Source organism: Battus philenor, unplaced genomic scaffold (assembly GCF_028537555.1).
Source record: "Battus philenor isolate CCGP_79_NKW_IND1 unplaced genomic scaffold, ilBatPhil1.0.hap1 SCAF_25, whole genome shotgun sequence".
In the NCBI taxonomy this organism is placed as follows: Eukaryota; Metazoa; Arthropoda; class Insecta; order Lepidoptera; family Papilionidae; genus Battus; species Battus philenor.
This window is the reverse complement of record NW_027181688.1, coordinates 672,626-699,566: the sequence shown is the minus strand read 5'-3', so window position 1 is coordinate 699,566 and position 26,941 is coordinate 672,626. Positions and strand designations below refer to the sequence as shown.

At 35.0% G+C, this 26,941-nt stretch overlaps 2 protein-coding genes across 2 annotated transcripts in view; one reads left to right on the top strand and one right to left on the bottom strand.

The window, feature by feature from the left end:
• Positions 1-4,623, top strand: part of stum (stumble) — a 72,287-nt gene extending 67,664 nt beyond the window's left edge. Inside the window, exons 8-10 of the mRNA XM_068768327.1 lie at positions 764-844; positions 4,230-4,343; positions 4,510-4,623. Coding sequence (XP_068624428.1) covers positions 764-844; positions 4,230-4,343; positions 4,510-4,598 — 284 coding nt within the window. The 3' untranslated portion in view covers positions 4,599-4,623. The remainder of the gene's footprint in view (positions 1-763; positions 845-4,229; positions 4,344-4,509) is intronic.
• Positions 4,624-12,386: 7,763 nt separating this feature from the next.
• The window catches only part of Ehbp1 (Eps15 homology domain containing protein-binding protein 1), a 47,471-nt gene continuing 32,916 nt past the window's right edge, over positions 12,387-26,941 (bottom strand). The window contains exons 15-24 of the mRNA XM_068768372.1: positions 26,702-26,881; positions 26,086-26,168; positions 25,080-25,165; positions 23,943-24,035; positions 23,128-23,252; positions 20,555-20,686; positions 18,765-18,850; positions 16,934-17,057; positions 15,780-15,844; positions 12,387-14,268 (exon numbers count right to left, since the gene is read on the bottom strand). Coding sequence (XP_068624473.1) covers positions 14,190-14,268; positions 15,780-15,844; positions 16,934-17,057; positions 18,765-18,850; positions 20,555-20,686; positions 23,128-23,252; positions 23,943-24,035; positions 25,080-25,165; positions 26,086-26,168; positions 26,702-26,881 — 1,053 coding nt within the window. The 3' untranslated portion in view covers positions 12,387-14,189. The remainder of the gene's footprint in view (positions 14,269-15,779; positions 15,845-16,933; positions 17,058-18,764; positions 18,851-20,554; positions 20,687-23,127; positions 23,253-23,942; positions 24,036-25,079; positions 25,166-26,085; positions 26,169-26,701; positions 26,882-26,941) is intronic.

The following is a 26,941-nucleotide window of genomic DNA, read 5'->3' as shown; positions in this document are numbered from 1 at the left end:
CGATGAAAGAAAGTTAGTAAGTAAAAGAAAGATAGAAATTGTTGAATGTGAGTAAAAGAAAGATAAATCATGTTAAGAATGACTTGAACAGTATGGAAATAAAATAGAAAACAAAATTAAGAGGTTATTAAAAAAATAAAAAAACATCCTTATCATATAAATAAGACGAGGGCCATAAAAAAACCTATCAACTGATACAGATGGTTCACTGTACACCTATCCCCCGATTTACACGGTACTTGTTTTACACGTTTTCGCTTTTACACGGTTTTACAAATAAGTTTTTTTAGTTTGTTTTAATAACCGATTTTATTACCATCTCTCGTAATGTAAATATTTCTACTTCAAAAATCGAATCGGCACAAATAACTTCGAGCGATGAAAGTGAATTCGAACCTTCGATTCCGAAAAAAAGAATGAGAGTAATTTCTGACAGTGATAAAGGATAATAAAACACCTTTGATTTTATTATTTGTTCTTCTGTTTAATGTATTGTAATTAAACAGTGTTTCCGTAATATATTAAATATTTTAACTTATCAATGCATTTTATTTTTATTTCTGTACGCCTTAAATATTTAAAAAAATCACAACTTTTAAATAGCAAAATTGTGCATTTTCTGCAAGTTTTTCGATTTACACGGTATAGACTTGAAAATTTTCAATTTTCGATTTACACGTTTTCCTTAGGAACGTATCTACCGTGTAAATCGGGGGATAGGTGTATTGTTTTGATCAGTTCGATGATACGTATGTTCCACCAGGTACAATACTCAGCGGGCTGTTCTGCCTGTGTTTCGGAATACCGAGGTTTGGTGTACACGACATACCTCGTCATCGGATAGGTGAGTAACATTTACTTTGTTACTATAACAAGTGAACCTTTAAAATGCCTTCCAATTATATAGATGCAGTAAGAAAAAAAATTGCTTCAGAATGTTTAGGATGCATACCTGCTTGTAGCTACCAGTTCCTTTTGCGTCGACCCAAGCCATCATCTGCAATTCTTCGAGCCATGTTACTTCTATGCATCTCTATAATATATATACCGTCTTTGCTGCGTGTTTTTTTAATACTAAACATATTGTTACAAAGCACGAGTTATAGGACCCTCTAAACCAGAGTTCTCCAAACTTTTTTGTGTCGTAAACCCCTTTCCATGTTTTTCCGCGTTAGCTAGACCCCCTACTTATCTGATATTGATTTGCCGTAAATTTCTAACTGTAGTGAAGTTTAGTGTTAGAAACTTAAAGTAAAAACACATGTTAATTTATACATTTATTAATTGAATTTAAATTAAAACTACTCAAAATAAAATTTTGTATCTGTTATGTAAAATATACGTAACATTAAATAATCATAAAATAAACTAAAAATAAAATAACATAAGCAATAAGTCAATATTTTTAGTGACAAGGATGAACCTGATGCTTTAATAATAAATTATCAACATTTGGCGTCAATTCAATCTGTTTTGATATTATAAGATAGTATAATATAAGTAAATAGGTACTATCAGTGTATGTATTGAGATCCACTATCGTGGACCCCCATTTTCATTTCATGGACCCCCAAATTTTTTTCGCTGACGTAGACCCCTTGCAGGTTGTCATAGACCCCTAAGGGGGTGGATATACACCACTTTGGGACTCACTGCTCTAAACAATAAACACTGAACCCTAGGATCAAAAACACGCGTGTCCTTGAAGTTATTTATAGATTTTTGTGTACGGTTCTCGAAAATTCTAACAGAGTAATATCTCGAACTTACTAGAACCATATCCGTAGTATAAATATGTGTACTCCTCATGTCGACAGTTCAGTGTTGTTTTTCGAGTTATAATAAGATCTGCGATCAGTGATACAAAGTGACTATTTGGCAAGTTATTTGGACAGTGATTTCTTGAGCGATTTGGAGGCGTAATTTGAACTTGAAAGTATACTTTGTGTTAAAGTAGGGTGACCAACTGATTTGTGAATAAAGGACTCCCTGTGAACCAGTGGTGTTTAATTTCGAGTCAGAACCCAAAGTACGTAAAAATACCATAACGGGTCAAATTTTGAATTATTATTTGAAAATACATTTTGCATTTATAATAGAAATGGTAAATGTACTATTTTGTTTAATAATAATTAGTTTCATTTTTATTTCTTGCCTATGAATCATATTTTATAAATTCAAGTAGTAAATGTAAAGTCATATCATTTGACTCACTATGGTAGAAATGGGTACCTATGTGTTAGTATGATTAGAGTTGATCGCCTACCTTTTTAGGGATATTTTGTTCCGTCATTTTTAGGTCATTTTTATTTATTTTTCTTATTTCATCCGTCACAATATATAATATTGTGTCGTATTCCTTTTTTTACATTCTTTTCATTCTTATCCCTTCTATACTTCGTCATATTTTTTATACATTTAATTATATAGCCTTTACATTTTCATTTACAATTCTAATTTTTAACCTGTTTATTTTTTTAGCGCAACTTAATTGTTATTGTATGTATTAGGGCGATCGGAAAGTAATGTAATGTAATGTAATCAACAATATATTCACCTTCGTCATCAACCTTTTGTCGTCTAGTATACAAAATCAATGCCGGAGAAGTAACAAATCAATCGGTTCTTCTGCAAAATATAACTACAGAAACGACATTACTTTCCGATACTCCTTATATTTTTATTACTTCCTTTATTATTATTTTTGCATATTGCATGAATGTGAGGCGGTATCCTAAGTCCCTCATAGAGAAGGCAATGCTATCATTGTATATTTTCAATCCTAATTCTATTTCTAAATTTTGTTTTCGAACAAGCGCAGTAAGCGATTGCATTGGATAAAAATATGTTTTTTTTAATTGGTCATCATTATTGGAAATCTCTAGTTCCTCTATCTTATTTTTAAAAAAGGAATATATTTTTCAATAATTTTTCTTTTACTTGTAGCGAAATAATCGACGATTTCAAAACGCTTCCGCTTATGCACAGCCGAACCACACCGCCATTGTTATTGGTCAATGCATCGGTCTGCGCATGCGCAAAATCTCAGGACGCTCTGTGATTGGTCGATTCATAAGCGGAAGCTTACGATGTTCAGTCCATTGTCAAAGCGTCACACACCTCTGACTTAAAATAAACACATTTTAAAAACTTTTAAGTAAAACGGTTTTTTGATACCCATATTGTGGTGGTTGTGGAAAAATATGTACTCGTACCTAGTCCGCCATATTGGAACGGCGTCCATCTTGAATTTTAAATTATGACATAATCATCGTGTTTTACTAGTTTGTGTGAGTGTGAGTGAGTTTACCTTTCATTTGATACCCATATTGAGGGGGTTAAGGAAAAATATGTAATCCGCCATTTTGTATCGGCGGCCATCTTAGATTTATAATGTCATTGATTTTATTATATTGTATTGTCATCTAAATTAAATGTGTGTACCAAATTTCAGATCAATCTGACAACGGGAAGGTGCTTAAATTTCAATTTCTAATTTTGACCCAAACAAATAAATTCCGTACGGGTCGAACTAAATAAAACCGTTTAATAAACTGTGTCTATCTTTCATCTAAGCGTTTTAATTTTTTTGTGTTCCAGCTCGTTAAGTGTTAGGTCTCTTAATTGCCTAGTAAATCTATACTTTCACATTCTTTCTCTTATGTTTGAACAATTTCTTTTATGTCTTCCTCTTTGGTTCTTCATATTTTCACATTACGTTTAAGCCTCGTCTTACGTCCTTCGCGACACTCCATAATTTGACATTTTATATTTTTTATTTATATTTTTAATAATATCCTATATTCAATTTTCCATTGTTTAAAAACTTTAATATACAATACAAGCCTATGTACAGTTAAAATCTTACCTTATTATACTTATCACAGTTGTTTTCGTCCTCTTTTACATCTTCCAATATTTTTTTGCAAAACTGCAAAAAAGTGTGATAGTTCCCATCGGTGTAACAACTCCTGAAGATGCCCCGTGGAGGGGTGAAACACGTGTTGAGTGAATTTACAGTGGCGGTTGTGTAGTTGGCATTGTCTGTCGCATGCGCATTTACGAGCGGGCTGGCGGGCGGTGCACTTTCATGCACGACAACCACTGCATGTGCGGAAGTGGCTAAATATTGGTCCTTTCTTATTTAGTTCCCATCTTCTCCCATGAGGGATGCTATACTGCCGCTGGTGACCATTTACCTCATCTCTTGATTAATGTGTTATTTATAGGTTCATTCCTGATCAACTTGCTGGTGGGTTGCGGTCAGCTGTTCACGGTGCTGTTCTGCCTGGTGGGATGGGGCTGGTCGATATGGTGGGGCACCATCATGGTTCGAACATCACGTATGTATAGATTTATCTCAAAATTAGTTAATTTATTTTACATTTCATCCTAATTGTAATATAACACTATTTTTTTTAATTGTAATGATACAGGCAAAATACTTCTTACACTACAAAGTTTTTATTACCTGTGAACTTGAATAATAAATAAATATTATATTTAAAGGAAAATATCGCAAGTTGAAAGCGGAAGCAGTTTTAGAAGAAGCAGAAGCGACGGCGCCCGTCACTTCAAACAACCATACGAGAGCGTAGGAACCGCCATTTTGTATTTTTGACTTCGCGCCAAAACGTCACATGACGTTAAATTCTTTCAAATAATAATAACAATGTAAAGAACAATGAAATATTCAAAAGAAATATTTTAAAGCTTGGATTCCCAAAATGGTTGACATTTCCTTAGGTTTGAAAAAAAGGAAAAATACTTTTTCAAGTCGACATGGTCTAAAAGAGATAAAAATCGAACCATATTGTTGATACAAGTTGTTTTAAACTTTAAACCTACCATATAAGTTGCGTTACTTGCACCAACTTGTTATATTATAAATTTCAAGGTGTCAAGAGTATAAGACAAAAACAGACATTTTTTATGAGAAAAATACATTCAATTTACTCACCTAACCAACCGCTAAGTTTTTAAATTGATACGTGTTTTTTATCAATCTGAGATTAAAGATTTGAATTATTACGGAATATGAAACTTTTTTCCCGGAATATTTTAGGAATCCCTGTTTGAACGGAATAAAACTGGAGAGAAGGGAATATTGTTATCAAATATCGGTATAAATGTTTAAATTATCATCATATTTATGAGACATATTATACAGGGGGAGTGGTTACAGGTGTAACAACATTAAAGTGAATGTACAGGTTATATGCTGACGTTCTATGTATATATTATTTACTGTCTGTCCTTGCAAACTTTGTACTGCCAACATTTAATGTAATATATATCAGAGCTCTTATAATGCTTCACACCTATTTCTAATCACCCTGTATTTTATTGAAATCGTAAAATTAAACAGTTCCACTATTGGATTACATTCTACGTGAAGGATGCGACAAATTGGTATAAAGTATTAATGGTAAATATTATATCTCTAACTAGCTAATTACCTTTTGTCACTTGAAAGTAATAGAAATGTCAAGAAATGTGTATTATAAAAATTTTTATCGATATAATATAATGTAAATAAATCGCAACATATTGAAGTTAAATCGATTGTGTCGATAGTAGATTTAATCTTTTTTAAATTGTAATCAGTATCTGCTGGTCAGAGTGTAATTGATTTTAACCGCGAAATAATTGCGGTTGTTTTAAATCTTCCATATGAAGTTTTCCAACATTTTTCGATATATTAAATCATATTGAATATGACGAGAATGGCAACACTGTGACAACTCTTGAATCATTCGAATGAATTTTAAGCACTCTGGTAAAAGTCTACGCTGATTAAAGTCACCAGCAACCCAGAAAGCTCGAAGCGTCAAATTTTAAAAATAAAACAGTTTTAACTTCACTAATTTTTTAAATTATAAAAATCAAATTGATCACTCTCTAATATGCGAATATTAAAATTTTAAATTATGTATTTTTCTGTGATAATTTATGGTTACTTTACCTTTGACGTTGTCCGTTAAAAAAAATAGACGTCACAGTGTTGCCGTACATTAAAAAAACCCCAAAGTGCTTCTTGAAAAGTATTTTATAATTCTAGTGTAGTACAAGATAGAAATTAAATCGAAAAAAGCGAGGATCAACAGAAGTTTTGTTTAAGAATTTTTTTTTTTGGAATCCGACTAGATGTATATTGTATAAACTGAATTATGTCAAAATAAAAATTACCTCTAAAAAGATAACATCGAAATATTTTCTATCTTGTTCATAGTAAATATAAATAAGTTTTTATATATGACAAATATGATCTTTTTATCATGAAATATATATCTATATGCAATAATAATTAACATATATTAACACTATTTGCTAGTTATTTTATAAATAATTAACTAAAAATACAAACTTTATATTTGATTTTTGATTTCCGAACGTGTATTCCTTATGTCATTTTAATGACAGCTTCTCTGACATCTTTCAAATTGACTTTCCGTTTATTTTATTGAAGTAACATTTAACATTATTGTAAAATATTAAATATTATATAATTTTCAACGAATTATTTAGAGATTTCGCTGAGTTCTTCCAGTAAATATTAAATTATTATGAAATATCCTAATGTTATATTAAGTTTGTTATATACTTACAGTTGCTTGTACAACGAGATATTAATAATAAAGCTTAAGAAGTTGATTTGCCTTTGATTTAATAAATCGTCATCGTCTAATAACACTGGCCACTACAACCACACCACAATACACATTTCCCCGATTAACACGGTAGATACGTTCCTGAGAAGAACGTGTAAATCGAAAATTAAAAATTTTCAAGTCAAAACCGTGTAAATCGAAAAGCTTGCAGAAAATGCATAATTTTTTTATTTAACAGTTGTGATTTTTTTTTCAATATTTTAAAGTGTACACAGAAATAAAAATAAAATGAATTGACGAGTTAAAATATTTAATATATTACGGAAACACTGTTTTTTTATCATACATTAAAGAGCAGAACAAAAAATAAAACCAAATATGTTTTATTATCCTTTATCACTGTCAGAAATTACTGTCATTCTTTTTTTCGGAATCGAAGGTTCGAATTCACTTTCATCGCTTGAAGTTATTTGTGCCGATTCGATTTTTGAAGCAGAAATATTTACATTATGAGAGATGGTAATAAAATCGGTTATTAAAACAAAACTAAACTTATTTGGAAAACCGTGTAAAAGCGAAAACGTGTAAAACAAGTACCGTGTATATCGGGGGATAGGTGTATTCTTTTTAAATGGTTTTATTTAATTCAACCCGTACGGAATTTATTTATTTGGGTCAAAATAAAAATTGAAATTGAAATTGAAATTTAAGCACCTTCCCGTTGTCAGATTGATCTGAAATTTGGTACACACACATATAATTTAGATGACAATACAATATAATAAAATCGATAACTTTATAAATCTACGATGGCCGCCGATACAAAATGGCGGATTACATATTTTTCCTTAACCCCCTCAATATGGGTATCAAAAAATCGTTTAACTTAAAAGTTTTTTAAATGTATTTATATTAAATCATCCCGCGCGTTCGAATTCAAATATCTAACGCCGATTTGAATTCGGACGCCATTAGTGATGTCGCTGTCGTTGTGTTAAGTCGTGTATTGTAAATACTCTGTATATGTGAATACATCTTCAATCATGGCTATCACCTCCCAGGTCACCCAGAGAGCGATGGAGAGGTCTATGCTTGGATATTTGTTCCAATCACGAACGTAATTCTAACTGCATGTCTGAAATGGCAGAGGCGAAAGATTCTTGAGTTACCAAAAGCCTTCAAAGTATCAGTTTCATGCTGCTGTTAAAATTACAATAATATGAAATAAAACTGCAGACATATTTTACAATTTCACATTTATTTCACAGTATTATTACAATAAATAGCAATCGTACACATGTAATATATGATATTCCATCATTTCATTTAATACGTGATATTCCATCATGAAAGTGATTGAAGCTAAGAAATACATGGTGAGAGTTCCGGCACGCGACTTTATTAATATTATATTTATACACATATCTTAACATGTTCAAATTCAGTCATTTCGATTTTATATATAATTGTATATTATATTTTAAATGGATATAATAGATGATAAAATTTACATATATAGACTGTTACAAGCATATAAATCATATGATGGGTTCAATCATCATAACACGGAACCCTAAAAAGAAATTTGTGGAGAGACTACACGGCATCTGAATCTTGGATCACAGCCGAGATTTTCGCAACCTGTCGTGGGTCCATTTAATAAGAGGTCACCGCTCGACAACCTTTGACCCTAACAGCCTAATTTTAGATAGTCTTATAACCATATCGCAGATGCCAAGTGAAATCACAACACAGATATGCTATGATCAAAAAGTAAGGTGAAATTGTCATTTCAAACTTCCTGGCATTAGAAAAGTAGGTATTTTTTTCCTAAGTTGCATTTCGAAGAGTATTTTTGTCTCAAACGCGTCAAATCTCGATTGGTATGTACTGCATTGGTTGTCCACGATTTTTTTTTTGCTAAAAACTCAAAAACCGTGTAGATTCTGAATATTTAAACTCATAAGTCCAATACGGGGACAAAGTTTTGACACGATTGAGAAGATAAAAACAAAATCGAAGATCTTGAAGGCTGTACCGGAAAAGGCGCTTACAAAAATACCTTTTATCCGACAGGAATGAAAATAATTTGGAAGTATAAACATAGAATTTACATTTCATAAAAAAAATCATCTTACTTTTTGATCACAGTGTTTAACTACAGGAGAAAAGTTCACACACAAGCTAGAATTTGAATTTACGGATTTCAAAATTTAATTGGAAGAATACACGATAATGAAGTGACTATATATGAAATATAGCAACATATATATATAGCTAATATCTACAAAGTTGACGAGGTGTTAAAAAGCACTGAGATCCCATTTAAATATACATTTTTTTATAATTGAATAAAAAAATAACTTTATTGGATTTAAATATATATATCATCCGAGGCTGTTAACCAACATTTAAATTATTCAACCCTTTCGTTACCTACTCTTTCGCCATATTTAGTTGGCATCCATTTGCCGTTCGTTATATTTCATTGTTATGGAAATGTTTCCTCTAAGGGTGCAATCATGTTATTGAACGCGCCTTTACTAAAAAACAATTCTTCGAAAGTACAGTATATGTTTGGAAAATAAAATTTAAAATATTAAAAAAAATATCACCGCAATAATAATCTACTAAGTTTGACTGAAAAACACTATTTTCAATTTATAAATCAATAGAAATATATAGAAGTAGAAGGTGCATTGTTTGCAGTGCAAATGACAAAAGACTGGAATCTAAATATGAACGAAATTGTAATGTGGGATATGTGTAGATCTCTGTTTTAACATTTATCGCAGCCAAATAAATTACTAATAATTATCCCAAATTTCATTTTCCAATTAATATACCAGTGAAATATTTAAATATGTAACACAAATGAGAAAATTCGGAATATCAGCCTACCGCCATGCAATGTGCATACTTCGCGTCACTTCGACGAAATATACTTGCGGTAAGGAAAGGGTTAAATGTAAATTATGATTATCGTATTGTAATTATCAGTCCAAAGCACAGTATACTGAATTATTAACCTTACTTTACTGGTGGCCGAGTGGCATTTGCAGATTATAGATGCGAAGTGGCAGGGCATTTAAAGCGAAAAACCTTTTTTAGGCGAGCCTCGCGACGCTTTATAATTTCAACGGATTGGGAGGCCGCCATGTGACCATGTGATGTACCACGTCCAAAGACCAAACCTATGTAGCATTTGTTAGTTATATATATATATATATATATATATATATATATATATTGACGATCGCAGTGTTCTATGGTACACAGAGGACCCTGCTAGTTATCCTCTGGAAAAATATTACCAAAAGTGCATTTTATCAGACGGTGATCAATTCGAATTCACTTCAATTTTTGATCACAGTATTACTGTTGAATAATATAGGCCATAAATATTTAACGGAATCAGGCGTTACCTTGCGGGAGTCCATCCTAAGTAAGAAAAGGACCAACATTTAGCCACTTCCGCACATGCAATGGTAGTCGTGCAACAAAGTGCACCGCCCGCCAGCCCGCTGATAAATGCGTATGCGGCGAACAATGCGAATCACACAACTGCCACCGTTAAATCACTCAACACGTGTTTCACTCCCGTGCCTCGAAGAGGGGCATGCATGTGCGGAAGTGGCTAAATGTTAGTCCTTTCTTACTTAATACAGGTCATGTCAAATAAATTTTGGTCAATTGTTAAGGTAAGTTGTACTCATGTAATGTCTCTAATTTCGTTATAAATTAATGTTAATTAAACAAAAACTTGTTTAAAATTCTATTATAATATGAAGGACATTGTAAACGTGACCACAAAAAACTAGACTTTTAAAACAGAATGCTTTGAACCCTCGATGCTTTATATTCAAAGATTCCAATTTAAAAGCCATCAATTTGACTTTAGTTTCCATCAAAATAGGCTTTTATGGTATCCTTTTTATAAATCATTTTAAATAATCCTAAAAGGTGGCGCAAAAGTAAAGTCATAATGTGAACAATTAGAATTTCGTTACAGCCCATAGATGCACACTACAATATAGCCTTCCACCAAAGATATCTATATAGATATACAATAATGACCACGCTTGACATATATGTACAAAGTGCGATTTACATAAGATTGTATTAAGGTAATAGATTCTGCGTCATACGATCGCAAGTTCAATCCTTACTACTACTATATATCTATATAATAAATGTCAAATCAAATTGACATTTGGGCGCCATTTGTAAAAATTAAGGTGCGTTCACATTATGACATTACTTATGCGCCACCTGTGATATAAAATAAAATTTATTGCATGATTCGATTGTGTTTTTTCTTGTACCCGTGCGAAATATGATAATAGGGAAACTTAAATTTGTTCTAGTATCGAATTATGCTTTTCTCTCATCATATGACATATACAATTGATACAAATTAACCTTTTGTATCGCCAATATATCAAAATTACAAGTTCGGACACGATACATATGTAGGAAGCAATGTACACAACGTGTTTATTTACAACTAATAATGTTTGTATTTAATATTGCACTAATCAACATAGCACCTGAAAACCTATTCCTCATCAGAACAATTACATATATAAAACATAATTTTAAAACTGGGAGCTATTGCAAATGGAAGGGCTGTCATAAAATACATGCACTTTCTAGAAACACAATTAACCATCAATGTTTATTACGGCATATTTTGTGGAAGAGGGGTGAAGGACTTTTTTGTAAAAGGGGGGAAGGCAGGTGATAGTCCATAGAAGTTAAAAAACATATGTTACATACGAAAATAATTTTAAATTTTAATTTACTATACTGTATTTTCCAAATGTAGTTGTAGTAATAGATTGTTTGCAACGAAGTAAGGATTCGTCTACATGCATCTGTTGAAAGGTACAGATATCACAACTATTTCTTAAATGACCGTATTTTAAATACAATTGTTACTCACACTGTTATCAACTCAAATTTAAAAAAAATACACATGTAAACACATCCTTACATTTCTTGACAATTATTAACGCAATTGTTTTTTGTCTCTTTCGTTGTAATAGTGCTGTATTACCTTTGTATGTCAAACTTAGTATTGATACTGTCTTTTCGTATATTTATATATATTTCATTATTAGTTACTATATTATATATAAGTGCCGCAAGTATATGTGCTTTGTTCCGTCATATATTATGCCTAAAATAATCTAGTTTTAATTAATTTACTCAAGTTTTTTCATCAGGCAACAATAATTCACCTGTCGACGCGTGCAACACTGATATGTTGCATGAAAACTAATTTTTATATATTAGATTCGTCAAATATCATACAGAGATCGGATATACGGAATGGATATTTAAAAACATGTGTTGAATTGTACGGAAAAGACTTTTGGATATGGACACGATATATTTGCTTGATAATTCTTTCTTAAATTATTGTTTTTCACAAGAAATCTATCTTCCAAAATCAGTCAAATTCATTTTTTATTTGGAAACTTAAATTTAAATTGATTTAAATGAAAACGTCAAAGATTACGTGGTGACATTTCCAGCCTCATTGTCAAACTAAACGGAATATATATATATAGCTTGATCCTCCTTCGGATTCTTGAGTGAAGACCACAGTGTCAGACATCAGGATGGTCAGACTTTAAAGTTGAAGATACTGGATGGTCGCATTAATTCCGACCTATCATAATTTTTTGGAAAAGACCTATGCCCAACAGTGAAGATATTAAAAAAAAGTAAAACTTGCTATGGTCTCTTCAGTATAGAGGTACTATGAAATGGTAATAGGTGTAATAAAATTTAATTCTTTCATTCCTTCCACTTTAAGGGATACAGGCCTCCCCCCAAAAATCACCATCTGGCGATTTTTCGTCACCATAAGTATATCGTCGGTACATCCAGTGGTAGGTTTACCCACTCCGTGGCTACAGGTTCATGATCACCACTCAATTTTCCTATAAACCTTCACAAATGACATTTCGAAATCATCACCGAGCAAATTATATAAAATAACACCCATTTGTATCTCACGAAATATAGAAGTGGTCTCCATGTTTTTGTAGCATCTCTACGTACTTTATCCGCTTACCCGATCTCTGGTCAAAAATATAAATTTGCAAATTATTCTACTCGTATGTACAATGTAATTGATTTAAAAAAATACATTTCATATGCAGAGGCAAGAGAAATCGAAAATTAACTAGAGTTGTAAAAAAAATAATAATTTAAACTAAATTTATTTTCAATATTTACATTAGCTATAAATAAAGCCTACTTTCGCGTATAAAATGTAACGCATTTTTAGCGAAAATGATATATTTATGGCAAATTGTACTTAATTATCACCAAATATAAAGGTCTAAATGAGAGGTCTAAGTGGGACTCTTTGGTAAATCTAACAATAAGTAAAATCCGCCGGGGCCGTGGAAACTTGGTTCATAAATAACCCTATACTCATATAAGGGGTTGGGTCACATTTTTTTGACTGTCAATATGAAAGCGAACTATAAAAACGATCTATATGCATAAAGCAATAAAAAAAATTCATGTAAACACATCCTTACACAAGCATACCTCAGATACTCGATAATAAAAATACATAGTAACCACAGCCCACAATATACACGTCTTAAATAAAAGCGTACACGATATAACAAAATACATACAGTAATACCCCGCTTTACGCGACCCCGTTATACGCGGTTTCACTATAACGCGAATTGCAAATTTCGCGCTCAAATGCCTCGAATTACGCGAAAGAGTGCGTATAAATATAATGTAGTCATCAACTTCTCTATGGTGTCTTGACCATCTGTCAAACAATTAAACAGTGTTGTGTGTTATGAACGTATTTTACAAGAACGTAAACAAAACGTTACCCAAAAGACAATAGATGTATTTTTCCGTAAAAAATAAGAATATGTGTTGCATAAAGTGTTACGAGAATTAAAGCGATTGATTAAAATGATTTGTATTTTTTTGTAATAATTTTTGACTATGTCTAATCATAAACCTCGTTATACGCGAATATCAGTTAACGCGATTTTTTTTGTAACGTATCCCTCGCGTAAAGCGGGGTATTGCTGTATATGTATATATATGTGTGTATACGATAGGAAACGACTGAGTATTATCTGTCCCACAACACTAAGGCCCAATAGTTTTCACAAAACGAAAATACACTAATTAAAATTAATATTTATTTTAGCGCCATCTAGTTGCAACGATGCAACATAAGTTTCAATAAACTTACTAAACGCCATCTGTGCACTCTGAATAAATTAGTTTAAATTGATTTTAACGCCATCTAGTAGTATGGAAATGACAATTGATTTTGTTTAGACGTTAGTTTATAATTGCGCCATCTAGTAGCAATTAAACGAACTAATGTATAGCCTATACATTTCAGCGCCATCTGTGTTTATGTGAATTACTCAAAATTTACCAGGAAGCCAATATGTAACTTGGACGATAATTTAGAACACATTCTCACAATAAGACAGAAATTCGCGTGTAATTTTGTGGCGTTTTAAGCTAATGAATGACGTCACGAACTGTACAGCCTTCGGTCGCGCAGATTCACTACTGCAGTATACAGTTGTTTTTCCTCTGTATCTCGACGTTGGAGAGATTCCTTTCTATCTCGTCGTCTTCCGCTATCCTGTAGAGCACGAGAGAAATTTTTAAAAATCACCCAGACTAGACAAGTTTACGGGACCTTAGAATCTAGTCTGTAATTACATGAAATCCATTTTTTATATTCATTTTATAGAATAGAAACCAGTTATTTCACGGATCATAGAAAGATACAATGATTTTATTACTTTGTCAACATTTTTAAACTATACTTCCAAACACTCAGCGTAATTAAGATATTGTACATATGTTAGCTTAAAAATCTTTATAAAAATCTTTCCTCAAAGATCACTACGGGACCTTAGAATCGTCTGAAATTAAAAGAATGGCTTTTTTATATTAATTTTATAGAATAGAAACCAGTTATTTCACGTATCGTAGAGAGATACAATGATTTTATTACTTTGTCCACATTTTTAAACAGTATTTCCAAACACTCGACGTTATTCAGGTGAATATATATTAGCTTAAAAATCGTTGTAAAAAAGCTTTCCTCAAAGATCACCTCGATGACCTTTCGCTGCCTTTCAATGAACTTAACTACGTCGTCCACTCAGTGGGGGGAGGGGGGGCTTACCCACGCCGCCTCCACTAGCTCGCAGTTGGCACTCGAGAAACTTTCGGCCGTCTCCACGAGCGATCCTCGCCTACTGCCACTACAAGCAACTCTTTGTGCTAGTGATCCCGCTCTTTATGCAAGACTATACAAAACTACAAGCATATCTCTCTCCATTGGTCTCTGGGTGACCTCGAGTTTTATAAGGTCCACTATAAGCGTCCACTTCTTCATATTCAAAGATATTGGTATTTTAGACTAGATGTTTTTTTGACCTTCCTGAACTTGACTCAAGAGCTCTAGTTTTTATTTATAAAAACTGCTGGCTGCCATTTGATATTTTATTTGAATTACTTAGTTTGTTATTAAAAAATTATTGATCAATATGAAACGCACTTTATATTTATTTATACATTTACATTATATAAAAACTAATATCTTTTGATAGTACAAAGATTGTTTGGGTAGCTTGTATCAACATATACTATTACTAACTACATATATTAATTTCTTCTTGAAGTTTCGATTGATTTACTATATGTAGTATATCAAGTATACCATGAAGCCTACCATTCAAGCCGTCATAGCTATATGTGTCGATAGTGGTGACTTGACTTCATAAACCAAAGGAATATCGAGGGGAATATTCTTCTTCTTCTTGAAGTGCCTCTCCAACTAGTGGAGGTTGGCTATCAGCTTCCTGCTCTCTTCCTTATTTTTGGTTCTGCGTAATAGCTCAGCAGCGCTGGCGATTCTGGTGCACTCTCTAATGTTACGAAGCCACGACTTCTTTCTCCTACCAACCTTCCTTTTACCAGCGACCTTTCCCATCATGATAAATAAGAATATTGGTACACTCGAAATCAAGTGTTATAAGCTAAAATATGCCATTGTAAGGGAGCTGAATTTCAGTCTAGTTTAATTCTAATTTTTTCTCGTCAAGTATATGTTTCAATATAATGAAGAACTGTAATACTCACGCTTTCTCCTGTTCGTCCATCTCTTGCACCAGTCTATCTCTTTCGTTCACCGCCGACAGCAACTCCTGCGAGTAAATCGTTTCCTTTAGTGATCACCTCATATAGGAGCAGAGTTTAGGAGTAGAAGGAAGATTTTCTTCTTCACCCTGGCACTTGGTGAAGAACTTGGTGACAACCATTCACTGACATAAGAACCCATAGTAGAAAAGTAAGTTTGGCGGTTAGATTTGGAGAACATTTATATACAGCGAGACATGATTGATGATGACAGGAAAAGAGAACCACAGGATATAGAGCAGTATTTCCCAACGAGGGACCTACGCCCTACAGTGGGCAATTTTATTGTGAAGGGAGGCAGTTCGAAAGTGGACTGGACACGAGTTTAACCCTTCCCCTTTAAAATATATATGTATAAATATCTAATATATAAAATTCTCGTGTCAAGGTGTGCGTGATTGAACTCCTACGAAACGGCTCGACCGATTTTCATTAACCTTAGCTTGCACATCAGCCAGGGTGGAGAATCGGACGACATCTATTTTTCATCCACCTAAATGTTAAGGGTGCTCCGCCCCCACATTTTTTTTAGACAAAATATTTTGGTTTCATAATGATGAAGGGCGTACCCACGCCACATCCACCAGACTTATGACCATCGGCAGCAACTCTTCAAGCTAAATCGATGATATTGGTTCATCAGCAGATCATCTCTGATTCGAGTGGAGCTCCTTGCATAGTCGCCTTCATTTTACTCTGTGTGACCTTGAACCTTTAATGGAATCAGGCGTTACCTCGCGGAAGTCCATCCTAAGTAAGAAAAGGACTAATATTTAGCCAAACTCTGTGTTTGGCACTAATCGGTGTAACATAACTCCTGAGGATGCTCCGTGGAGGGGTAAAACACGTGTTGAGTAATTTGGCGGTGGCGGTTGTGTGATTCGCATTGTTTGCCGCATACGCATTTATCAGCGGGCTGGCGGGCGGTGCATTTCATTGCACGACTACCACTGCATGTGCGGAAGTGGGTAAATATTGGTACTTTTCTTACCTTGAACCCTATAAGGCCCGTCGTGATCACCTCTCAGATCCTTGTCATCACCGGCAACACAAATTAGTCAAAGACCATCTTCAAACATATATCGTGAAATCGTTACCTGGAGAAGGAGACGCTCTCGTCGCTTCTGTCCAGGTGTCTTGCGCCATTCGTCTACGCCAAGAGACAGTCGCAGCTCGCGTGCTAGAAGTTCGCAGCGTCTGCTCAGGTCCTCTTCCTGCTCCCTATCACCATAAAATATCTAATAGATTCAAGCATTACCTGACAGAAGTCCATACTTAATAAGAAAGGAACTAATATATATCTACTTCTATGCAGCAGTAGTCGTGCAATGTTTACCGCCCGCCAGCTGATAAATGCGCGTGCGGTAAACAATGCGAAACACAACTACCGCAGTTAATCTACTCTACACGTGTTTCACCCCTCCACGGGACATCCTCAGGAGATGTTACACCGACCAGTTCCAAACACAGAGTCACTGATGGTCATTACTGTTGCATAGCGGAAGTAGCTATATATTAGTCACTTTTTTACCCTGTAACCATAAAAGCCTACAATTAACAATTCCTCTACTGCAGCGACCTCTATCTGAGACCGCTGACCTGGTGATAGACGTGCAGTGAACATAAAATATACACTTCAAGGTATAGGCAACATTCGTAGAGAAGATATTAATAACAGATACTTCTTTTTTTAACGTGTCCCACTATTGGGAACCTCTTGTTCACCCCTATTTTTACAGGATTATCCACAATTCTTGAATTACATTTTTACTCTCCTCTTTTCCGTTACAATCTCATTCATATCTCTGGCTTACTATTCGTTCTTCTATACATCATCTTTCTTGCTCGCTCCTAAAATATCACAGCAGGTTTCCTTATATAACAGCTACCCTTGTGTAGGACGCGGTGTGGGAAGCTCTCCCCCCCCCCCCCCCCTCTCGCCCCGCCCCCCCAAAATGGACCGACGACATGGTCAAGGCCACAGGAAGTCGCTGAATGTAAGCAGCGCAGAACCAGTCATGGTGGATATCTTTGGAGAAGGCATAAGCCTCGCAGAGGGCATCCATTGGCTGAAGAAGAATCATAATGTTTATTTATTATTAATATAATTCGTACAAGCGATATTAGCCCATATACATCATAATACGTACGGTGATTCGGAATACACCAATAACTCGCTTTGTGTCGTTACGTTTTGCGTTTTATTCGAAGTTGCGTCGCTGCTTAATTAGTACTTTTTATTCACTGTGCGTCGTTAGATTTTCGAGGTTGCGTTGTTTTGGGTTTGAGTCTTTAATTTTTTTTTAATTTCCTTTTTTTTAAAGATGGCAACACTTTTGTTTCTAATTGCGCCATGCCATCAAAACTCTGGGATTCCATTTCGAGCTTAAAATCAACGCAATTTGAATACAGTTTTATTTTCATTTTGTTTTGCTAATTTTGGAGTTCAGTTTCAATTACGTAATGTGTTGTAATGTAGTTTGTTGTGCTTTTTTTAAAGAGAATTATTAATTTATTATTTTAACGTGTTGTTTCTGGTTACAATAAAGGTAAATATTATTCAAATTTATTTATTGGCAGAGTTATATTATTTGTTTTTTATTTTGTTTTTTAAATGTTTACTTTGTACGATTTTCTTTTCAAAAAGTAGTATTTTCGTGACCCTGGAACCTATCTTCGATCTTTACATGGTTTGCTATAGAAAATTTTAATTCACTTTGCAGCGTATCAATTTGCGTCGTGTTTTTTTGGAACGTAACCACGACGCAAAGTGAGGTATTGGTGTATATCTTACATGCTTCTGTCCCCCTTCCACACCCCCCTTTCTCTTTCTTCACAAGGATAGCCACGCTAAATCATTTACCCTACATAAAACAAAGTCTAGCTAGAGATACGTCTGGTGAAATCTTAGGAGATATAGGTACTCACAGGATGTTCAGCTGCATCTGGCGTCGAAGCAGCGCGTTCTTCTTGTTCACCAGGTGGAACCACTGCGACATCAGCCGGTCTTCCTCCTGCATTAGCACAGATAATAAATATCAGCTTCCATATCAGCTGATAGACGTCCACCACACATAAGCCTCGTATAAACATCACCACGTGGAATTGTCTGGTGATTGTATCCAGCTACTTCCTATGATCTTGACTGCATACTCGGTCTTCCTAGTAGGGGAACCAGGGTCGGCAGAAGCTATATTCCGTCAACTGCCATTTCAGACGGGAAATACTTTCGCGATCTCTGGTGGAGGCACCTTACAGTGGACGTCTATCACCAGACATGATGATGATACGTTGTTTGTTAATTAATTCAACTCTAAGACTACACTGCTAGTAAATTCTACATACACTACTACTACTACTCCGCTGGCTCAGTGACCCCAAGTGGGTCTTGGCCTCCGAAGCGAGAGACTTCCACTTTCCTCTATCTTGCGCCATCGTCTGCCATTGGCTGACATTCAATTCGCGCAAGTCTGCCTCAACGCGATCGATCCAGCGAAACCCACTGGTCTTCGACCCCTCGGTTTTTCCAGGTACGCTACCTTCACGCTCCGATCCGATCCCATTCGCTCCAAGTGACCAAGCCAGCGGATTCGGATCCGTCTTGATTTCTCGCTGGTCCCAAGATCTTCCGCATGATTTTGCGTTCCGTCACTAGCAGTTTTTATTCTTCTTTCAAAGTGAGCGTCCCCGCGCTGGGCCTCACAGCGTAGGGGGGGAGTCCCCCGGGTGGCGGATGGGGGGATGGTCGGTAGCACAGCCTAGCTAAGCTAGCCGGCTAGGCCCGAAGGGCCCGTTGACCAACGAAGGATGTGGTCCTCCAGCACTTTGGGGATTGTGCGGAGGGGTAACTACCCTCCCACGTATAAACACAACTGTTCCGAAACCGAAATTCTATATACAATTCAAATTAAATATATAATCTAAATATATTAATATACAAGTTATGTGGAATGGTACCGGGTTGTATGGAACACGTGCGCAGGGAAGAAATATCTTCTTCCACTTCTTCACCTGGTCATTACAGAAGTTTATTTAATTCACGATACTATCCATTTTGAATTATTTATTTATCACTTTTAAAGCATTTTAAAGCCCAATTTTATTTTATTTTTCTCATATCTCCTGTTGAAGACAAGCTGCACCTACCAACTGTTCGGTTGAAACGACATAGAACTAAGAAGAACAGTCGAAAGAAACTCAACAAAAATATATTTCTTTTAAAAGTATTTCAAATCATTACCTAGATGGCGCTGTCTTATATTACGTAATACGGTGTATTAAATCATCAGGGTTCCAGTTGGTGCTAATACATGTCTTCACAACCTTGGACAGTGGTTAATATGCGAAAGCTATTGTCACCAACCCAAAGACCAGCCTGTAATCGACTTGATGTAACTGGTGTGTGGTTTAATGGAATCAGGCGTTACTTCGCGGAAGTCCATCCTAAGTAAGAAAAGGACCAATATTTAGCCACTTCCGCACATGCAGTGGTAGTCGTGCAACAAAGTGCACCGCCCGCCAGCCCGCTGATAAATGCGTATGCGGCAAACAATGCGAATTACACAACCGCCACCGCCAAATTACTCAACACGTGTTTCACCCCTCCACGGGGCATCTTCAGGAGTTATGTTACACCGTGTTTGGCACTAATCAAATGTGCAGGAATGGGCGGAAGTGGCTAAATATTGGTCCTTTTCTTACTGATGTGTGGACCTGACCTCAGTATTGTCTGCAGACTCCATGACCCTGCGCAGCTGCTTCTCCAGCGCTGCGGCTTTCTCGTCCACCGCACTCTGCTCCTTCTCCAGCGCTTCTAACTCGCTGGCGATGTACGACCCGGTTTCTTTACTCTAAAATCAAAACATCATTTTTGTCTATAAATCGAGTTACATAGGCCAATAGATGGCGCTAGTAGTATATTGTCTGGTGAGCTCGAGTTCAACGAAGCAATATGCCAGTATGATTTAAATCAGAGTTCACCAAACTTTTTTGTGTCGTAGACCCCTTGCCATGTTTATCCGTGTTGGGAAGACCCCCTACTTACCTGATATTGATTTCCTGTAAATTTCTAACTGAAGTGAAGTTTAGTGTTAAAAACTTAAAGTAAAAACACATGTTAATTTATACATTTATTAATTGAATTTAAATTAAAACTACTCAAAATAAAATTTTGTATCTGTGATGTAAAATATACGTAACATATTAATAATTTTTTACTTTATAGGTACTTTTATCAATAATGTAAATGTTTTGATATTATAAGATAGTATGATGTAAGTAAATAGGTACTATCAGTGTATGTGTTGAGATTTTCATTTCATGGACCCCCAAATTTTTTTCGCTGACGTAGAACCCTTGCAGGTTGTCACAGACCCCTAGGCGTCGATATAGACCAGTTTGAGAATCACTGATTTAAATATACCAGTAGTGGACTACCAATAATAGATTATTAATCAAGAAATAAGGAAGAACCAGAGTCAACAAGGACCTGACATATTTTTTCCTAGTTTGGTAAGACTCTCTAAAATTTGGAAATCGCACAAACCATTTTGAAGGATGTTTTGTGTAGCAATCACGTCAAGTCTCCTTTGGTCGATGTCATACTGACTCCTCGCGAATTTTTTTCGCCAAAAACTCGACTCATATCATTCCACAACCACCATATTCACCTGATTTGGTTCCATACGTCTTCTGGTTATTCTTAAACTCAAAAAGGTTAATACAGAGACTTCGTGTTGATGATTGAGGAGAATAAAACCGAATCGAAGGTGTTGAAGGCTATACCGGAAAAGGACTATTCAAAATGTATTGCCTTTTATCGTACGAGGATGAAATTGACCAGAAAGAAAAAGTGAAGAACTTAAAATTTTAAGAAAATCCACTATACTTTTTGACTTTACCTTTATATAAAATCAAAGATCTTATATTTTTAAACGGTTTTATTTAGTTCGACTCGTACGGAATTATTTATTTATTTGGGTCAAAATTAGAAATTGAAATTTAAGCACCTTCCCGTTGTCAGATTGATCCGAAATTTGGTACACACATTTAATTTAGATGACAATACAATATAATAAAATCAATAACATTATAAATCTAAGATGGCCGCGATACAAAATGGCGGATTACGTATTTTTCCTTAACCCCCTCAATATGGGTATCAAATGAAAGGGCTACACTAGTAAAACACGATGATTATGTCAAAATTTTAAATTCAAGATAGACGCCGTTCCAATATGGCGGACTAGGTACATATTTTTCCACAACCACCACAATATGGGTATCAAAAAACCGTTTAACTTAAAAGTTTTTAAATGTATTTATTTAGATATGTTTTACCTCATTATATCTACTGAAAGTAAGTAATCAAAGATTAGCTATATTTTGGAGAATGTGCAGTCTCTATGGACAACAAATCTGGCTGATTAGAAACCCTATGGTGAGAGGACAACTTGATTTCTACATACTAAAACCTACTCAGTGCACATTTTTTATGGCCCCCGCTATTGGGAGCCTCTCGTACCCCTATTTTGTTTGGGACAGGGACTTTATTTACAAATAATTTTTTCAGGGTTCTACACTCACTTTCATTCTTCTCAATTTCTTTTATTCTTTTCTTTTATCCTTCACAATATCTTGCATTTTTTTTTGTTCTTTCATTCCTTCTTGCTTTCATCGCCTTTTTACTTTTTTTTTTTAAATGGCCCCCCGCTATTGGGAGCCTCTCGTACCCCTATTTTGTTTGGAACAGGGACTTTATTTACAAATAATTTTTTCAGGGTTTTATCTTTATTCTACACTCACTTTCATTCTTCTCAATTTCCTTTATTCTTTCCTTTTATCCTTCACAATATCTTGCATTTTTTTTGTTCTTTCATTCCTTCTTGCTTTCAACGCCTTCCTTTCCTCATGTTTTTTTTCTCAGTGCACATTCATAGATATATCTGACCTTCATCTGGGAGAACTACCCCTTTTTTCTGTTTTCAATTTAGAAAACACGTGGTGCCCAATGGGAGCAACTAATGGGCACACTTATACCAGCTATAAACCACGTGGTCTTCCTTCTACGCCTGTGATACAGTTCTCTGATGAAATAATTAATTGTTTTGAGTTTCCTAGATACGAAATCCTCCTAGTTCATGCAGGAACCAACTTACCTTCAGCTCCTAGGACTACATCTTCCTTCGGTAACAATGGAAGGATTATGTTGAACTCATGCTAGCTATTATATGGTCTTCATTCGACGAGTTCCTCCAAAGCTGGAGTAAAATAACGGAGGAATGAAGGTTACCTCGTCAGGGGCTGCGTCAGGCGCCAGACGGTCTACCAGCGCGGAGAAGGAGTGCAAGGGAGAACGAGCAGCCGCATCCCCGGGGGACGCGCTGCGTACGCTTCGAGTGTCGCTGTGTCGCTCTTCTGTTTACAAGCACGGTGGTTAGAATATTCCAGAAATGTCTAGAAATTGTTAGAATATTTGGTTGATTGTCTTCTAGCCTGAAGTTTGATGGTGATCATCACATATCAAAAATCATATAAAGAATATTTTGATTTTTATACAAGCACTTTCGAATCTTGAATCAACATAAAATGTCGGCATTGTTGTATCTACAGGAAGCTGTCGCCAGCTCGAAAGACAGTTCTGCAGTAGCCGGCGAGAAACTCAACAGTCGCTCTTTGCAAAAAAAATACTGTTATATAAAGAGCACACGACAATAATTAGCTTCTTAAGAACAAACTTAATACTTAATCGACTGATTAAACTGATCTTTGTCTTAATCGACTAAATAAGACTGAAGTTAGTCCTTATCAACTGATTAAAACTGAACTTAGTCCTAATCGACTGAATAAGACTGTACTTAGTCCTAATCGACTGATTAAGATTGAACTAAACATGTGGACGACTTAGGCTTTAGTTCGTTCGTGTCCAGAATGCGTTGCTAGGTAGACATTAATAATTCACTGCATTGTTGACCCGTACGAACTATCATGCCCCCTCAGAAAAGAACAGCGCTTTCGGTAGCACTATAAGGGTACTTTTTGATACAAAATGTATCAATTATCACAAAGATAGTTAAGTTTTGGTAAATACCCTTTTTATTTACTAACCAGATCGATCAGCGCTGCCGAAACTTCTGGATCCAGGACTCGGAGGAGTGTCTCCACGTGACACCATCGCTTCCAGTTGATCTACACCTCCAGCTGTAATTGTGTGAAATGTTAAATCTTGGGACAAAAGCCTCTTATTCAATTTAATGTTTCGTTCTTTTAAATTTTAGGCTTTTATATCTATTTTTAATTACACTATATACAGTGATCACTTTGTAATTTTTTATTTATTTACCATTTATTGTACAACATAGATAATAAATGAAAAAGAAACAATTCATATAGAAGTACAAGAGGCGGTCTTATCGCTCGAAGCGATATTATATTAAAATATATATATATATATATATACCAGGGGTGGCCAAACTTCGGCTCGCGAGCAAAATGCGGCTTTTTGAACGATTATTTTTGGCTCCGATTTATTGTAAAATTATTTCAGTATTCAAATTTATATAACCCATGTCAGCTGCTGGGAAATCTAAACAAATTACTGGTGTGAAGGATTATTATTATTATTCTAGCATAACATTAGCTAAATCCAAACACCGATCGTAATTAACTATCCGGCGTCTTGAGTATTGTTAGGAGTGCTGTCATATACGTGTGCATATATCTAACTTCAATGCACATATTTTGTACTTTGTCATGAATTTTAAATAAACATGATTTTTGTATAAAAAACATACTTTTGCGTGTTTTAATTTAGTATTCAATTACGGTTTTCAAAAAAAAATCTAATTTCTAAAAATGTTCGCACAATCAAAGAGCTTGACCACCCCTGATACATACACATAAACATACGTTCACACTTTTAAATCTTTTACAATACCCGGCGATAAATATTGCAAATCGACCTTTGAAAAGAGACAATCAGCTAATTGAGGCTTCGTAGAGCACTATCTCTGTCCCACACTACTATGACGTTTTGTAAGTCGTATTTCGTGCGACAGAGATAACGCTCTACAAAGCCGAATTTAACCGATTGTCTCTTTCCAAAGGTCGATGTGCAATATTAATCGCCGGATACTGTATACCTATAATGAAATATACACAATTTTCACGAATAAAAGTAAGATATATTTAAATCGTTCCAATTTAAAAAAAATATTTACGAAATAAAAAAAATGTTTTTCATACCTGCTGCTAGTTCCTCCATGACAGACTGTTTGCTAATGATCTCAACTGTACCTCGACCGCGTGCCGGCGACAACGGAGAAGTTGGACTAGTAAAAGAAAAACAAAAACATATTCCATTTGAACCATTTATTTGATATTAGATATTGGATTGAGGAGGGCTATCGAAGAACGTCTAAAGTGGCAGAGGGTTCAAGTGGCAGTTGGTTCAAGTGGCCACGAGCCAGTACACGCAAATGGACGTGCCCCCCACTAGGTCATAGACAACATAGTCAAGGTCCCTGAAAATCACTGGACGTAGATAACCCAAGACCGGTCATCCTGGCTTCATCAGCTGACTTGAAGGTTCCAAACACACTTCTACATGAATCCAAAACAAACTAGGACAAGTTTTTAAAAATCACCTTTACATCACCCTTAATGTTATAAATACTTTACATTGTAATATTTGATTTAGAGCAGAGATAGCCCAGCGGTGGACTGAGACTTCCGATCGTAGGTCACAGGTTCGAATCCCAAAATGCGAACTAATATATTCTACACTATGCATCAATTATATAGGATTCCCACTAATCTCAAACAAGTTTCTAGAAGATAGGCAGCGAGGACTCGTGTCTATTATGGTATCCCCCCCCCTCTCGTGCCTATAATGGTGTACCCCCCCCCCCCTATAGATAGCTTTGGGGGAGACTTTTGCCCTACAGTGGGCGACTATGACCTGAAACTACGACTAGATCCCTAGACTATAATTAATAATTAACTGTTGTATTTAGAAAAAATATTATTATTATTAGTCGTATTTATATTGTTATTTCTAGAGTATGGGCAGTAGGGTCTTCTGTGTACCGAAATACCAGGATTATGGTATATCCCTTCATAGATATCTTTGAGAGACAAATGCCTTGTTGTAACTGCTGTGGGCTTAGAAGTAGAAAAAGAAGAATTGTACATATAAAACAGAAGAGTTTTAAACAACTGAATATTTACCAGATTATTACTTCTTACATACCTTACTATACCAGCGCGTGCGTCCGCGATCAGCTTTCTCGCTCGCTCGCGCAACATAGCTTGTCTCTCTTCCTCTGTCATTGGCTAGACAAGGACGGAAATACATTTAAACCTTCTCATTAAAAAAGGAGTAACATTCACTTTTAATATACACTAACTGTTGCTTTGTTATAACATACATACATACATATATATATATTTTTATATATATATTTTTATATATATATATATACATATAAAAAAGTTCCACGAGATATCTTAGACCTTTATTTTAATAGTTTTAAATAAATACAAAATATCTTTATTTAAATAGCTTTACATACATTATTAAATCGACGATTAATTTTAACACCCTGATCTGCTCACAGACAGACAAAAACTCAACAGATGCTGTTTTAAATGTAATTCAACAATTTTTTATGTGCTCATTATAATATCAAACATGTAAAATGCTATAATAAGATTTATTTAATAAACGAATATGCATATATATGAACGAATAAGTATATAACTATATACATGTGTGTGTGTATATATATATATTTACGTAAATTAATATTGCTTCATATAGCAATAAGAAAATAACTTCAATTGTAAGTTAAAATTCAAATGATTACCTTCTTAGTCGGACTAGCTTCTCCATTTCTAAGTCCATTAACAATCTCTGTCTTATTTCCTTCTACTTTCTCTTTAGAGTTCTGCCGCCTGTTTTTCTCCTTCTCCCTCGCCTCGCGTTTAGTTGCCTCGAGCAACTGTCTCGCTCGTTCCTTGAGCTCGTCGTGACGGGATAGCAGTTGCTGTGACGTCACAACACAAGCATCGCACGGACCAATCAGAGCGAAGCGTTCAATCCAACG